A 17516-nucleotide genomic window follows, 5' to 3' on the forward strand; every position below is an offset into this window, starting at 1 on the left:
TCTTTATGTTGGCTATAGAAATAATATCGTATTGCTATCAGCCCTTCCTTTACGCGACTCGGTAACTATGGATAACTTTATTACAAATTTCAAATATTTAATTCGTACAATTGCTTCAAATGATTATATTCAATTGTTGAACATTCCTCTTACAAATATTAATCCAACCTGACGGAGAATATTCAATTTCATTCTTGTTAGTATAATAGGTAATTTTACAATTATTGATCGGATTCAAGAACACTTCACTCGTTTGTAATTATTGTAGGTATGGGATAATGTAATTTATACGAAGCCATACATACATATTTCCCAAAATGTTGTATTTCCATAGAATTATTATATTATCCGACAATAAGGGAAATATAGCGTTTTTATTTAAATTTCATATACATCTCGTACGTTAAATATTAGTTGAAAAGAGACAATAGTAATTGCAAACAATGAACATTGAAAACTTAAACGAGAGACCCTTTAATTACATTTAACTCGGCAGTTACAGATGTTTTGCTTCCGCGAAAACTTTAACCGTGGCATAAAACAGACTTGCTCGAAGGCATATCAAATGAAATGAATATTTGGTACGAGCAATAGCGAGTTTCAAGTTGTTGAGATAATGTTAAGAGAAAATACTCGGATAAGGAAATTGTCGTTCGCAAGATTTAATAAGAATTGTTCACAGACCACGAATTTTTAACTCCAATTAAGTTAAATGCAAGAATCTTCAATTACAAATAATTTAATTTTAATTAAAAAAAAGAACTTTCGTAAATTTCGCGCAACGAAGATGTTCTTAATTTTAAGATTATTCCATTTTTCATCAAATAAGCTGTCACGTGCATACATTATTGCGACCAGCATAATTTAGCATACGAATCGCTGTTACATCTGGATCGCCATGAAATCGTGTCTTTTGCCCAATAATTTATTCAAAATTTCCAGTCCCTATCCTCTGTAACTTCCATCTGCACGAAATGTATGTATAATGCAAGTTCTAGTCCCGACTTCACGTAGCTTTTTTTTACAAAGGAAACTCGAAGTACCACCGTATCGTACGTTCAGAGTACGATATGATAATTCGTATTTACGTTATCAATTCTAAAACAAATATTTTGACAAGATTTATCAAAAACGGACATTTAATTGAAAGTCAAGTATCAATTACTTAATAGTATTTATGCAATAAAATAAGTTATACTCCGTTGAGTTCTGTATCAGCTATAATAGGTCAAATGTAGGTGAAATAGGTATTTCTGTCCTCATTGTTTAAGAAAAACTGTACACGGAGAACTAATTTCTTTAATGCAAGATAAAATAAAGAGGAAGTTTTATGTATTTTGACTAACTTTTATATCTGCCAGATAGATAATAACGTGAAAAATTGAATTTGTCAATGGAGTTTACACATATGTCGTATTACTTACATACATTCCTTAAATTATTGTATTTATTGAATATTACATTAGAATGTAATAACGTAGAATAACGTGATAATAATGGAATAATTAAAAAGGAACATTAGGTCAATCAAAGAAAGACGCGATACATCCTCATATTCTTATTGAATCCGCGTATCTCGCAACATACGTTGCATTTACATTGTAAATTAAAATGTATCGTATATTTAAAGTGATTTAAATAATAGTACTCACTCGGATCGAATACGACGGATATTGAAATGATGAAACGTCAGCTTGACGATTTCGTCGGGTTGACCGATAAACGTGTAAAGCAGGCAATCGATATTTGACGGATATCGTTTGGGATAATAAGGGGATGTGAACGTGCCACCTTGAGGTTTGTCCGAGCTGCTGTAGACGACGCAAGAGCAACCTGCAACAGATATTTCGTAATCATTGCATCAACGTAAACGTAAACGATCAAAGTAGCACATAGAAATACAAAATCCGTATAATCCGGATATATATGTTTTTACCCTAAATCTTTACCCTAGTGGGTACATAAGATTTATAGTAAAGGAAAGACGATAAGAAAAACGGAAAAGTCTATTTCTACGGAACCTACGTGGAACCATAAATTACGACTATCAAACGTTTCGTGACACGCGTATCCTGTATCAAGTTCTCGGCAAGCGACTTCTAATCATAGATCGCGCTATTCGAAAATACCAAACTCTCGCACTATACATACGAAATATTACGCTAGATAAAACGCTGGGAAAAATTGTTTGACCTAATATAATGTACAAAATCGAAGGTTGTGTAATTTCTTATGTGCGAGTCAAATGTTTCAATTTTTAAAATTCCTTTCATAAATTCATTAACAATAACAGTACTAATTTGTTAGCACGAACGATTGTGTAACAAAGTGCACTTTTAAGTCCTCTGGTAAGTAAAATATACTTGTCGAAAAATATTAAAAAAATTAAAAATTCCGGCATGCGTATGTAGACTTTCCTGGCTGGCTGTGGAAGTAGATAGTTCGATATTACACATATCGTATAACGTGCAATAAAATGGAAATCGTGGGAGAATTTTTAATACTATGCATACGTGAAAGGAATCGAACAAAGATATTCCACGGTAATGAAATCCACCATCTGACAGTATGCCGAAAGTAACGCTTCGGTCCAAAGTCCAAAACTTTTCTTATTCCCAAAATGAACTCGTCACTTTTCCCATCGATCTTATCCCCCGCTCTTATACCCTCGCCACGAGTATAGAATCGACCCTACGTCAATCTCGAAGAATCAAATTAAAGTTTGACTTCTCTGTGAGGAAACGTACCGCAAGAGACCCGTAACTTTTCTGCGAAACTTTCAGCAACAAAATCACTGATTGCCCGGACAGATGGTTCAGTGGTTAATGATCGATCGCGAGAAGTCGCGTTAGCCAGGTTGGACCGGCGGTTGCATTTCCTATTTAGAGATGGCGTCCAACGATCCAAGTCAATAATCTCTGGAAACGAAGCTACGAAAGAATTTCCGTTATCTGTCAAAGCGTTAAGCTCGCATCGCAACAGCGATTTAATTTCCTGTTGCACCATTTTCTTCTACCTTAGCTAGACTAAAGCAGGCTCAACGTCTTTGCTTTGCAGACGAATCGACAAAGAGTGCGGGAAATCGGATGCTTTTACGGTTAAATAACTGAGTGACGCTTGAATTATTATTATTATTATTATTATTAAGCAGTCTTCTTTGGTTTTAAGTACTAAATAAAATATAAACTAAATACAAATTACGTACTTTTCTATTTCTACAGTCTTAACTTTACCTCTTCGAAATTCTTGCTTTTCTTTAGCGAGCAAAAAGGATTTTGATACTGTGAGAAGATGTTTGACATCCAGTCAAATCGAGATATCATGTATACTAACAATACCTTCTTCATACTTTCTTCAAAGTGTACAGATACCTTTTAATGATTGACAAATACAACTGGATCGGAAATGATCGGAAGGATGTAGCAGGATTAAAGTATACGAGAATCAACAACCGTATGAAATGTCTTTCCAAACATATAGCGATTACATCAAGACGATAATTATCTACGAGGTATCTTTGAACGAGGTTTGAATGTCATGTACACCTCTTAAACATTTTTAAGACGAAGACTTGCGATTAATATTTTGCCAATATCAACAAAAGGAACGCTTCAGACGACATTCGATTTGATCGATGAATTACACGTAATAGTTTGTTAATCTTCGAACGTTTAATAAGCCGATAGTTCTCGTCTCCGCATTTCTCTTCCATGATATTACTCCGTCGAACAATATTTCTCTATCAGTTTATCGATTTTCATTGTGGTTCGTATAAGATAGTTATCGGATAAGCCAGAAAAACCCTATCAAAGTTCATGGTCCAGTGTTATCAACTGTATACCGGTCGAGCAAGATAGAAGGCCGCTTTGGTGCGACCCACGAAATGTGGGTCATTACGAAGGCTCGTCGATACGGGTGCAATAATTTATCCGCAACAATATCACCGACCGTCTCTGCGATTAGTTAGCGTCGACCAGTTGGAGAGCGCAGTTCCGTTGATTATTTCCGCGAACGTGATCCATTACAAAGCGTACAATTCGTTCAAGAGAACACGATTAAATCCCAGCGTGCCGACTTAGAAGAATCCTATTCTAATAGGATCGATTGATTAGTGACAGGATCAAGATCAGTGTGTACTTACAAACACGATCCAAAACCAATCATCCAAGGTTCGCTTCGGAAGTTTCGAATACCACTCATGAGATATAACGGTTCGTTCGTTGTAGCATATGTCTTATTTTGCACTTTGAATGTCTAAAATAAAATCAAACTATGCCTACTGAAACTTAGCCAACAACAACAAAAATTGCAAATGGTATTGGTACAGAAATGATTAACATTAATGAATCAAAAACGAATTTTGTTTCCTGATGATGATCGTTCGTCGTCGTATGGAAAATGTTATATAAAACTTTTCGAAATACAGTGGCGGACAGAGGAAGGTTTAAAATTCATACTTGTTTATAATAGCTACACTACATCGCTAGTGACTTTGTACTAAACATTTTTTACCATATTGATAGCACTCATATATATATATAGGATTTGTTTATTCAGAAATATTAGAAATCAGGGTTTCCAATGATTTCTATCCTAAATGATAAGTTTATTGATAGATAGGTCTATTTACAATGGATTAAACGATACAGTAATGTGCTATAAGTAACACAACTAAATAGATAATTCACAACTCACAACTAATAGTTCACAACTCATAACAACTTGGCAATTCAACTCTCGACTCCTCGCAACTCGACTCTTAGTTAACGACTGCCTGTTAATTCGTCTTTCTTCCTTAAGCATCCCTTTGTCTTTTCTCATAGCCCCACCACGTACGTGTTCCGCAACCTTCCGCGGTCATGGTCACGTCTTCCGCGTAACTATTCCACTGAAGGACCGACAACACATTGGTAGGCCGCTCGGTCCATTGAAGTTTCCAGACCTTTTTGGCCTGTCGGCACTTAGGCTTTCTCACAACATTGTTTATGGTTCACCCGATATTTTAAGCTGTCCACGATACTATACATATAAATTATATATATTCATAATTTAATGCTTCTTGTTAGATATAATTCTACTTTCTAAACAGAATGTTTTTGTACGTTGAATGTTTCGGCTTACCCTTACTTTTGTCCACCACTGTACTTGCAGGAGGATCGAATCTAGGTGGTCAATCTTCGAACCCACCTGTGCAAGGTACTCAAGCCCATCGATAGATCAATTACTCGAAAAACACGGAATAGGAAGGATTCGTGCAATACGGCGGATGTCGCGTTTCAGGTGACGCGTATTAATCGTGCTTCGTAGCCGTACAGTTTCAGAAGAGTTTCAGTAAATTAGCAAAAACCGAGTTCCTAATTTGGCTTCTCTTCTTTCGCGCTTTGCTTAATGACGGCTGCGCGCTCTCCTCTTTTCCTTCGTCCTTATGTTCTCGCATCTCTTTACCCGTCGCCGTTCCTCTTTATTTTCTCGTTTCCTCTATTTTCTTGCCTTCACTTTGGTCTTTCTTCCGCCGCCTCTTGCGAACCCTCTTGCCACTAAAACGCGACGCAGTTACACCTCGGCTGTACCTGCACGATCGCGTTTGCCCCGACTCGCGATCCATTCAGCGACATCTCCGCTCGCTTTGACGCATCAAATATGAACAGGAGACGCGTACTCCCGCGTTATAAAATATACGCCGCCCGGAATTTATCAACGTCGCGACCCACGCTCTTTTCGTTTCGCACGGCGAATTTCAAAGCGCACTCTGTGATCCCACCTGTCTGCCATCGACGTTCCCCAAGGCTTTGTTTAAAGGTCGACTTTGCTGAAAGGTCGACTCCCGTTCGACAGTCAGTCAAAATGATCAATTGTGGAGAAGTAGTGGTTGTGCCTCGCGATAAATCATATTACTACGGGTAAGCCGTCCCTGTTTTATGAAACGTATACTTAGTAGCTACATAAAAGGAGAAATTGATGGAATATACGATATGAAAAAGTCGACTTTTTAGCATATTTATAAAAGAATTGATCATTTGAAATTCCAGCTTTGCCTTGAAGTAAAGAATTGGAATGTTTAAGAAAAATAATGTCCACGAATAAACGCAATTATTTTCATCTTTACTTTTTACATCTTTACTTTTATTTACCAAATGTCCAGCTGGGTATATTGTAAAGTATAAATTAAATGATAATAAAAAAAAATCTTTACTTTTGTATATTCGTGACCTGGAGTCCGCTGTTACGATGAGAATAGAATTTAGTGCAACAAAAAATTCTAAATAAGGAGAGGTCCGTGTTATTGTACTCTCGAATATAAAATATATTTTGGGTTACGAGGTCTAGAAACAAAAGAGCTATAATTAGATTTGCTGTTTCTTGTAGCCTTCAGCTAAAACTACAAGATTAACTTTTTGGTAATGTCCTTTGCTGTAAATATATGAACGTGCTCCCTATCATGGCTTCTTCTATTGTATTGTAACACTGCAAGAGTGAAGATCTGGACCAGCATATGCTATACACTATACTTGTACTTATACATTATATGTATACTTGTACCTTTATATATTTCAATATATTTTTCTATTACAAATTCATCCACTCGTTCTTCTATCAGTGAACCTCAACAGTCCCCATAAATAAACCGCGAGGACAGAATACTGAAAATTTTTAATTAATTTTCACACTATATTACATACTTATAGGAGATATATCGCACATGCGGTGACTTACACATATATAAAGAAAAGTAAATAACACGGTAGAGAGCATAGTCTCTTAATTGTTCATTTTTCCCTGTAAGCTGCTGTAAAATCGCCGGGGAAGATCATTGTTTGGTCACGTTCAGTCGTGCTGACTCGAGGATTTTCTAGCCGGTGCTATTTATAACCGAATGACATGTAAGGCTAATGGGCAAAAAGTGGGCTGCTCCTCTGAGAAAGTGCAAGCATTTAAAAAAAGGATACAGTATGTGGTGTCTATCAATTTTCTTTATGACATAAATTTAATGGGTGATAATGATGTTCATAAACTAGGTCTTTTGTTTCAAGGGGATACGTTCTACGTTGGATTTATAACTTCACGACTATCGTTTTAAAAGTCATTCATTACCAGAGGAAATCTAGCGAGTCACAGAGGCATGTATCTGTACAAAAAGTAAGAGACAAATGGATCTGGCAAGATATCTCCAACTCTGAATCAATGTTATACAGTCAATCAGATGAATAAAAGGAAATAAAAAAGGGTGCTTGAGTCGAAAATTCTACGTGTGATCGCGTAGCGATTCTGGTGTGCCGTCAAGTAAATTGTCATACTTAATTATCAGATTAAAAACAGAGAGCAAAGATAGTTTTGAAACAAACATAGGAACGTGCATTTCGAATCTTAAAGGGAAAACAACCGGAAAAGAATCAGGTTTATTCGTATCAATATTATTGCGTATATTCAATGTATCGCGCGATCATAATCTTCTAATTACCATCGTAAACAGAAACATAATATAAATCGGGATACGACCTACATAAATGGAGTAAGATCCACGCACATAACATAAAACTTTGCTCGTTAAAGTTTCTACGAGGTGGCAACATGTAAAACGCGATTCCAATAAACGGATGGTTGACCCATTCGACGCCACAATAAACCACGATATTAATTCCCGGAAGGCGTTATCCAAGTTCGAAGCTATCTTTTTCGTATGACTTCGCCACGGTTCTCTCTGTCTCTCTCTCTCTCTCTCTCTTTCTCCAAGTAATTTACGAGGCAGCACAGTCGCATTAAGACGCCCACAGCTGGTGGCCACGGTTTGTATCTCTGCAATCTCTTTCCGTTCTCCGCGAGAGCCGCCGCGATCCCACGAGCATTATATCGTAGCTCGAGAACCCTCGCAGGTGATTCACGGATCGCTGATACTAGCGCGCCGATCCGCGCCAGCCAGATCTTGCCCGCTGATAGTCTAGTCGGTACATGGTTATGTACAAACCGGGCCGGCGTACATAAGCTTCGAAACATATTACCAAGTTCGGAGAAGACACTAGAAATCACTTAGCGGTCGATCGCAGCGCTAGCAACTAGCTAGCGACGAATTGACTTTTCAAGATCGTCGACTGATACCGCAAGCTGAGTGATCCCACGACTCGCGAAATCGGCGTGTTTTCACTGTAGACTTGCGGAAGACACCGATGCCCTGTTGAGACGAATGCGGCATTTGAAATGGGCGTGGTGTGAAAAATATGAGTGAGAGTGCGTGAATGCGGAAGAACGAGCGGAGGAATCGGCTTCGGCAAGTCACGCGTTTAGAAAATACCCTATGTTCTTATATATAATAGATCTTCGCTGCTGTTAGACCACTAGAATGCCTGGTAATTAGTATGCAACGGACGTTCATGGAAAGTAGACAGAACGGCGATACACTCGACGATAATATCGGAGCAACGTCAGTTCGCGTAACAAGTCCCGCTCGGCTACCAGTTCCATTCGGGATAACATTGGAAGCCTTGATGCTGGTCACGACTTTTGTCATTGCTTGGCACGCGAGCGTCATAAATGGGCGTAGTCAAAGTTGGCGTGATGAAGCAGCTTATCTATCTCCGGTTCGAAATCCCTCGCGCGATGCAGCGGAGCCAGACATCCGCTGAAAGCTTCGCGCTACTCTCAGATCACGCGATTACCCCGTGAACATAGAAAAGCTTCTGTTAAAGGCTGATGGATAAAGAGAAAGAGAAAGAGGGAAAAGAAGAAAGGCTGCAGGGTGCAGGGAAGAAGGAAAGTGGAGCTCGAGAGAGGAATATCAGCTCGAAAAGTAAAACACCAGGCTAACAAGGAAACTATATACGGCGTTTGTATCGTGTTTCAATAAAAGTTTGAAACGAAGAACCTACAATCTATATTTCCACCTACATTCCTGCGGAGCACATCGACTACGAAGGTAACACGAACAAAGGTTCTGCGACTATACGTTGTAAGGTAATTGTATACTGGATCTGTCAAACGATCTTGCAAGTCGTCAGTCAACGACACCCAACACTGATTGCTATCTCCAGTGATCGAAATACGATACAATGCGATCGTTGCAGTATTACATACTCCGGAGATATGAGCATGACGAATGAAATCGAGCCCCGAAAACCCACTAGAGCCCGATGAGTTTCAGTTTCCAGAAGGTAAGTATACACGCGATTCGAAACGCCTGATCCGTATCGTGCAATTACGGTGAATGCAGTTTCGTTGTTGACTCGGACTCGACTCTCTATTATTTGCAAGCCTCGGAACGGGGAAATTAATTCGTTGTTAAATACTACTTACATTGTTATCGACTCTGTAATTGATCGATTAGCAGAGTGTGCAGTTCGTCTCTGCTTAAATGAAGTAGAGAGACGTATGGAAGTAATTATTGACGCGACGCGGCGGCGATATCTGCCCCTTGGTTATTTGCACGAGGCGAGCATATTTTCGTTAATCAATGACCGTATCGATGCGGCAGGCGTGGGGAATGTTAATTGCATTGTCCTGCAACGAGAAGCTGTATCCATAGAATCGTGTCGCGTACAAATAAAAATGAAAATGATCGTATGTAAGTTATCTCTGCGCATTTTGCTGCATTATACTTGTTGATATAATTAGCATGCTCATTTCATGTCGCGTAACATAAATATATTCGCTGGAGGTGGAAAATGTTTGAATTTAATTCATTGGAAGACATTCAATTTGGATTATGAATGTTATGAACTATAAGCATAAAACGGAAATTATTACGCGGATAATTGCTAGTTGAGGGATTTCAATGCGATTACGGCAATGTGCTTTTAACACTCGTATGTACGAAAGGCAAAATGCGGCAAGAATAATGTGTCGCGTTAATCGCAATGTGAGAATCAAAGAAAACAATCGAATAAAGAAGCATTTGATGATGTAGAAGAAACGTACAACATAAAATTTTGATTAAAATTCAATACCGATAACGAACCACGAAAATAAACATAAAATAAAATAAAACATACAACATTAAAGTAGAATAATCTACGAAAACATAAATTGTTTGTTTCTTTTTAAATTACTCAGAAATTATTCGAGGGAACAAAATTATGGCGTAAATTCAAGCAGAACGATCTTAAATAATATCGTTTTAACAATGTTCGCTGAAATTAAATCGCGTATAAAAAAGAATCGGATAAAATCGAAACCGTATAGAAACAGATTCGTATAAAAACAAAATTGGACAATTGTACACTTTCTCATATCCCTAACAAAACAAAATTGCACATGAAACCATCGCGTAAATTTCCTTACGCTTGCAAGGTCTTCTATTCACAATTACGTGACTTCATAAAAGAGCGTGGTAGTTACGTAGCTCGCGATTAGAGAAAGAAATTACACGAATCTCGATCCAACTTGTCGAATAAATCTTGAAATAGTTCCTGTTAGGTTATCTGGCCTGAGATAAGCTACCTTCCTTTCCGGAAACATCCGAAAGGTGGTAAACGGAATAACGAACAATTTTCCGGCGAATCCTCTCTTGGCAGGATCCCAACGAGCATCTATTTCATTACCCGGGATCGGGATGAAACTTGAAAATTTCGGTGGATATAACAGCGAGAAGACCGTGACGTATCGTGAAGCGGCGAAGAAGCGTAAGACTGGCAAAAAGCTGAGGCACGTTCGCCGAGGTATCGATTCAGAGCAGCTGCCACGACTATTCCTTTGAGAATCGATGCCACGAAATAGACGAGGCTAAGTGGGCGCGAGATAAATTGAGAATAATACCTCCCCTATTCCGTGCACCTTCTTGCCACGTGCCGTTTTTACGAGATCAAACCTTTCGCCACGATCCTTCGACACTGCCGTTTCCGTAACATCTGCTCTCGACGATTATTCTTGGACATTTTTCACTGTACAGTCCGCTCGAATTACCGAGAAAATTCGCGCGACACTCTTGCAACGTATCGTTGCACGCATACTAATGCCAGGAGAAATCGCTGTTATTCTCGTTGCTGAGCGAAGACCTCGAAGACTTTCGGAAACGTTTACCTTTAATTAACTTCCCTATGTCGGTCGCAGGCCGATTACTATTGCGGCCTCTGCTTGTTTTACTTATTTGTCGCCGGTCGTTTGCTCAGATCACCTTCCTTTCGGTCGAGCCAGGAAAGCACGTTTTAGCTGATCGAATTTCGATCGCTCCGCTGTTTAGTTCGATTGTCTCGTTGTTCAGACCAGTGCTTTATTTGGATCGTTTGTTGTTACTTTGAGATTTGATTTACTCAAGGGGACACCTTATGTGGCAAATTATAATTGCGTATAGCTATATATAACAATTGCTGTTTTACAGAACGGACGCACGTGAGATATTTGAATTTCATAATCGAATTGTTCACACTGGCAATGTGACGAAGTTTTAATACGTTCAGTTGAAATTAGAAATATAGAAATAGAACAATATCTTAATATCTTTTGCTGCTTTTATTTTATCATGTTCTTTTATGATGTATACATATATTCTTCATGAAATTACATAACTTTGTATTAGTGCGTTACTTGAAATATCAGATTGGAAAGTTGTACTACGTTTAAACAAAATTTCTAAATATTAACAATAACAATTACAATAGTGAAAATATGTAACAAGGAACTTCCTGACATCGGTAAATAAATCGACATTCATAATCTGCGTAAAAATACGAATAGGTGATATTAACAGGTGTATATTCAGTCCAACAAATTATTTCAATATCCAGTCATTAGCCTATTTCACCTATTTAACGTCACACAGGTTGCAGCGTACCGCGACCATAAATCGTTCAGACGGAAAAGGACGAAGGAAATGGACACTGGAATCACGCGAGGATCTGGCCGACTGAACGCGATAAAGAGCCAAAACTGTATATAAAAATCTCTCGTGAAATTTATGATATTGCCGGACAGGTTCAATTGTTTTGGTAAAAAAAAAAGTGAACGGCGATGCACTATACTTCCGCCACGGTTTGCTTGACCGCATTTATTTCGGCAACTGTGGCACCAACAAAAGTTAAAAAAAAGAAAAGAAAGAGAAAGAAACAATAAAACGAGGAAGAGAAATAAAAAGAAGAAAGACTTGTTATTTGTTTCGTAAACAATAGCCTTCCGGCCTTAATCGCGATTGCACATTGTTATTCAGTGCTTCACGGTATCGTTCGAAACTACTCGGGCAGGAGAAGACAAAGAAAAATTTAGCGGAGCGAACGATATTACGTAGACCGATGATAATGACATATTACTGTGCACGCAAAAATGACACCCTATTGTCGAAAACGAGTCATCGCCAGTGATCAGTCTGGAGTCCATAGGTCAAGACTCGCATCCCGACTGACTACCTTGAGAATTAGTTATCGATATACTGCGAATTTTTATGCATTTATGAAACACGTATGTACATAACACAAAATATCGGAAATATAGTACTCGCTATAATATCGAGTAGCTAATACAATCTGCTATCTAGGTTCTATTTTTCTAATTATCGTTATAAAAATATGAACTTTTACAAATATTTGCAATTTCTTCATCAGACAGGACGAAACAACAAAGAAGACTAGTCGCTTTGCGATTTTCGATCTCGAAACGAGTCTTAGTCAAGTATAAGTTTCTTTTTTATTACTTAATTCGTACTTTACAATTTGCCCAGCTGGACATTTGGTAAATTTTTCTAACTCAAAGTATAAGTCGAGACGAAAATTCTTATATACACGGTAGAAAAAACGGTATTCCTTTACCTAGTTTCGCTAAAAGTCGAAAATTCGCGTATTTCTGCGCCTGTGTGAATTGCATCGCGTAACAACGCCGACTAATTCTTCGCGAATCGAATCTGCGGCAGAACGAAGCGTTCGTTTGACAGAGTTCGCGGCATGCAGAGATCATCAATCTAGGAGCAGGTGGTCACACTATCCACTATCCACAGATTAGGAAAAATTTATACGTCGGGGAGCACTGCTGTTTTTTCTTCTATTGGTTGGGATTTGCGCGCGACGTTCAACGGGTCGAATATATTTTTCTTCGTTATTTTGGATGTGTGGGTGTGTGTTTTTTTTCCCCCCCAGCCACGAACATACACGGTGGCACCATTGGGAAGATATTTATTCATGAATCCGAAATTACACTGTAGCCGCGACGCTTCCGTTTCACACGATCGGTTGCGCCACGTCGCGGCCCGGCGAAAGTTACACGAACCCGGCACAGTCCCTCATATTTCATGGTTTTTCCGCACTGTTTTCCCCCTCTCCCCCGCCACGATGCAAATGTTAAGTATATTTGAATTGCAAAACACGAGGCGCACGTTTAAATAAAAAGCAAAGATTGCGCGTTTCGTAAAGATCGAACACGGTTGATCACGCTCCACATGGCCGTTTATCGTTTCCGTGTTTGTTTACGAATACGCCACTTTGTGCCCGTTTCGTTCAGTGTAAACTGCAGCGAAGCTGAAAGTATGTTTGAATTCCGGGAAAACATAGGAAATGTATTAATTCGTCTGTATAAATAAAGTGCACTTAGTTGACTGTTTGGAATTACGAGGAAATAAGTAACGCTTTTACGTATTTTTATCGGTACCACCGATGTACGGATCTATAACTCGTTTCGTTCAATATTTACAAGAAAATATGTCTGCCAAGAATTGTACAAACATCCTTGCGGTGTACAAATTTTCGAAGGGATAAATGTCGACCCGAGAAATTAACGTTTTTCGAACGTACGTAATAGAGGCATTCTATGTATCAACAGCTATCTATCTACAACATCGATACGTAAATAATTTGTCATTGACCACAATTATATTACATAAACGTAATTTTTATCAAATTTTTGTTACGGCGGCAATGATATAGAGTAATTAATTCTTTTGGAAATTCTAAATCATTTATAAGATTAAAGATGTAAACTTGATAATTTAAATAGCCACGCGTAAAACTAACTTTCATACTTTTGCTCCAGCGACAGTCGAAGAACAGATAGTACGTGAAAAAAGACATCCGATAAATCAATTCGCTCCGTATTGTCCACTGTCAAATGGACAACGAATACAATGGCATCCTCTCATAAATGCTTAATCTACATGTAGTAGAGCTGCACAGGCTTCCAGCGGCTACATCAAAATTCGAAGCGTCCATTCTTCACTACGTTTAATATTGACAGAATACATTTGCAACAGCGAGCTCCGGAGATGCAGTTCAATAGTTTATGTTTCTCTGAATCACCCAACCGTTCTAGGGTTAAAGACAGATATTGACTGAACCAGTGGACAGCGTCCTCTATGGACCATCCAGATATTTCCTGCATTTTGTACAGCGGTGCTCTCGAGCGGAAAACTTTTCACGTAATATCGGAGTGGATATGTAGTTGTGGCGTCGCACGATCGACAATGTTCGATCCGAAGGAGCCACGATTGCCTGTTACAAAGTGTATGCTGTTCTCCAAAAATTGGTGGCCACAGAAAGATCAACGGATACTCTTGATTACAGCTTTGTTGAATGCGGGATGGAGTAAGTAAATTTTTCAAAGTAAATTTTTTAGTTTATTTTTCCTTCGTTATTAAAAATATCGTGCGACTACAACTTCGAATCAATTCTACAATTTCCTGTACCTTTATCCATTGCATGTAAGAGAAGATAAAATGTCAGACGTTCAAGACACGACAGAAGGGTCTTCGCGTCTTTTCGTCGGTGCACCCAAATTGTCTGCTTAGAACAAAGGAGTCTCGTACATTTATATCTGATGACGAAGTGTAACCAACGAGTGGCTTCGAAACGTAACTACGTATATCTTGCTATAGAAGTCCGTTACATCTGGTTTATAATTGGCTGTAGAACTTTGTTGTTCCTTTCACACGAAACTAGCGAGCCCGTTACCCGCAATGAATACCTCAAACTGAGACCTGTATCTAGTGCCCATTGCTCTGGTTTAACAGTCTCGATGGGCAAAACAAATCTCTCGTTACGGGAACTGTGTCAGACAATTCTCGTTCTGAAGCACGATGCTTCGGACGTTTTTCGGACCCTTCGCTTTAACTAATGTTAAAAATTTTCCTCGTTGAAGCTCTAGTCAAAAGTTTCAGGACACGTCCTCAAGCACATCCTTATAACAAAGTAATAATAGACCGAAGTTGTAGCATATCCTGTACAATTTATCCACAAATGACAAAATTTCAAATTATGTCGACAACAAAGCATGAAATAAAGAGATAATCACATTTTCTTCCTTTTTCGTGATTCAGCAAATTCTTTCTTACGAAATTCTTACGAATTACCCATTCTGTATATAATTACGAACAAATGTAAAAGAATTTCGCGATACACCAGCGGCTCGAGCCAGATAATTTATTTCCCAGCTATCTATCGCGCTTGCTGGTATATATAATTTAATCAATAAGTTCCGCGGCATCGTGCGGTTGTTTATTTCGACAGCACCCGCGGCCGAATAGCATCGGCATTTCAAACAGTTGCACGCAATTCCTTCGAGTGCCGTTCACCGTAAGGTCAGTCGATATCGTGGATATCCAGTGCAATAAAAACACCGCTGCCAAACAAAAAGGGGTAAAAACGAACGATTCTTCACAACCCACGCGCCGAGCCGACAATAGGAGCTCGTTGGGCGATGTATACAGGATATGGTCGAATAACATGTACAAGCGGGCGTGAGATGATCCTTTATAAAAAAATAAGCAAAAAATATGGTATAAAATTTGTTCGTACGAAGTTCCCTTTTCGAGAAAATCGAGCTGGAAAATTTGTCAAGTATACTTGAATTTGGCTAATTACCGAATATGTGTGAATAAACGTTTTGGTAGGAGATTACTGTACACGCGAAACTGAGTCGAAAATGTAGCGTGATATTTGTTCGCAAGACGCTTTGTTTCAGAGAATTAGGCTGATTCCTAACTAAACATATTCAAACTCTTCTTGAAAATGAAGCCTATTTTCGCACGCAGAATAAGTAACCTTATTCATATTCAGCCGGTAATTAAACAAATTCAAGTATATACTTGGCAAGCTGTTCGAGCTCGATTTTCGCGAAAACTAAACTAAATTGTATTCTATATTTTCTTCTTATTTTTTCACTACCAGTCGCCTCATACCCCTTTGTACGCGTTATTCGACTTGTATACACCGGTTAGAGTCTCGGCGAGTTCGCACGTGTTTCCGAATCGAAATATGTGGATCGAACCGAGGGTATATGGCATTAGCGAAATCGTAATTGAAATATTAATTTATGACGCGTAACGACCACGCAGTAATTAACACGCTCTGTAACCCCGTGTCGACGGACGTGCAATGCATGCATTACTGCGACACAGCCGCATTACATAAATACTCGGCTTTGGTCTGCTCCCGGCCAGATCATAATGGGCAAAGTGTACAATTCGACTATTATCCTGCCGATACCCGGCGGTTACTATGAAAATCCGCCGATGTATACGTACGTATGTAACGAACATCGGCTCCGACGAAATTGTTCGCGAAGGCCTAGAAGGTATCGTTGTGTTTCGACAGCTTCGGCTCACCTTTCTGCGATAAAGCGCGTTTCGCGTGGCAATTGTTACTTATATATCTTCTTACCATTATACAAGTTGACGTTATAATGTCTTCGTTATAATAGTTGCAATAAGTTTGTTATCATCTGTCAATCGAATCGATGCGGTAGTAGGACACTATAAATCAGCACTATAAATTCTCTGGCAGAACGTTCAAAAAAATACATTGAATTCTCCGAGTGCAGGGATTAATATCAAGAGAATGGGAAAGATTCTCTTCGTATTATTCTACTATTCTATAAATTCTCCTATTCCTTTCCAATTTTCAGAAGAAAGTTACCGACGTTATTACGCGGAGTAATGGATGAAGAATAATATCCGAGTCTATCACGTTCTCTTCGTTGTTATTCCGATATCATCGGCAACATTAAGTCGGCAAAGTTGCATGGAAAAACATTCAACTTTTTTCATCTTAATTCCCGAATGTCGGAAAGTCCATCTCCCTGTGGGAACGTCTTCGTAACATCTATGAATAGCCGCAACGTTCAATTTCGTTTGCATTTAAATCGGAATCAAAATATTGCTTCTACCGAAAAATCATTTTCGCCAGTCAACGAACAATGCTTGGTCGGGAAATGCAATCAAACTGACGTTCAACGTTAACGAGAAAAAACGCCCCTTTGGGGTATATATATGCGTACAATATAACTTGGCAAATCGCACTTCTGCTCTGTTTTGTTTCGATCTAAAAGATTTCAGACGTAACGCCAAAGTCCATCGAAGACGAAGAATCGGAAGTTCGTAAAAACGAAGAACTTCTTCGATTGCTCAAACAGTTAAGTAAAAAATTATTTCTAAATAATTTATTCTACCTGAAGATAATATAGAGCTACTTACCCTATATTACTCTTACAACAAAAGTAATAAGGTAGTTGAAACTTGGAAGAAACCGCTAGGTAGAGGTGTACAACAGATATCGTATATCATACTTGCCGATACGAAGCCAATTCAAGAAAATTCCGAAGGCTAAAGAAAATCTGTG

At 38.7% G+C, this 17516-nt stretch overlaps 1 protein-coding gene across 3 annotated transcripts in view; it reads right to left on the reverse strand.

Annotated features, from left to right (window-relative positions):
• LOC126924568 (suppressor of lurcher protein 1) overlaps positions 1-17516 on the reverse strand; it is a 530829-nt gene that overhangs the window by 408076 nt on the left and 105237 nt on the right. For all 3 annotated transcript variants that reach the window (XM_050739228.1, XM_050739229.1, XM_050739231.1), the window contains exon 3: positions 1653-1833. In XM_050739228.1, coding sequence (XP_050595185.1) covers positions 1653-1833 — 181 coding nt within the window. The remainder of the gene's footprint in view (positions 1-1652; positions 1834-17516) is intronic.

Source organism: Bombus affinis, chromosome 14 (genome assembly GCF_024516045.1).
Source record: "Bombus affinis isolate iyBomAffi1 chromosome 14, iyBomAffi1.2, whole genome shotgun sequence".
NCBI classification, from domain to species: domain Eukaryota; kingdom Metazoa; phylum Arthropoda; class Insecta; order Hymenoptera; family Apidae; genus Bombus; species Bombus affinis.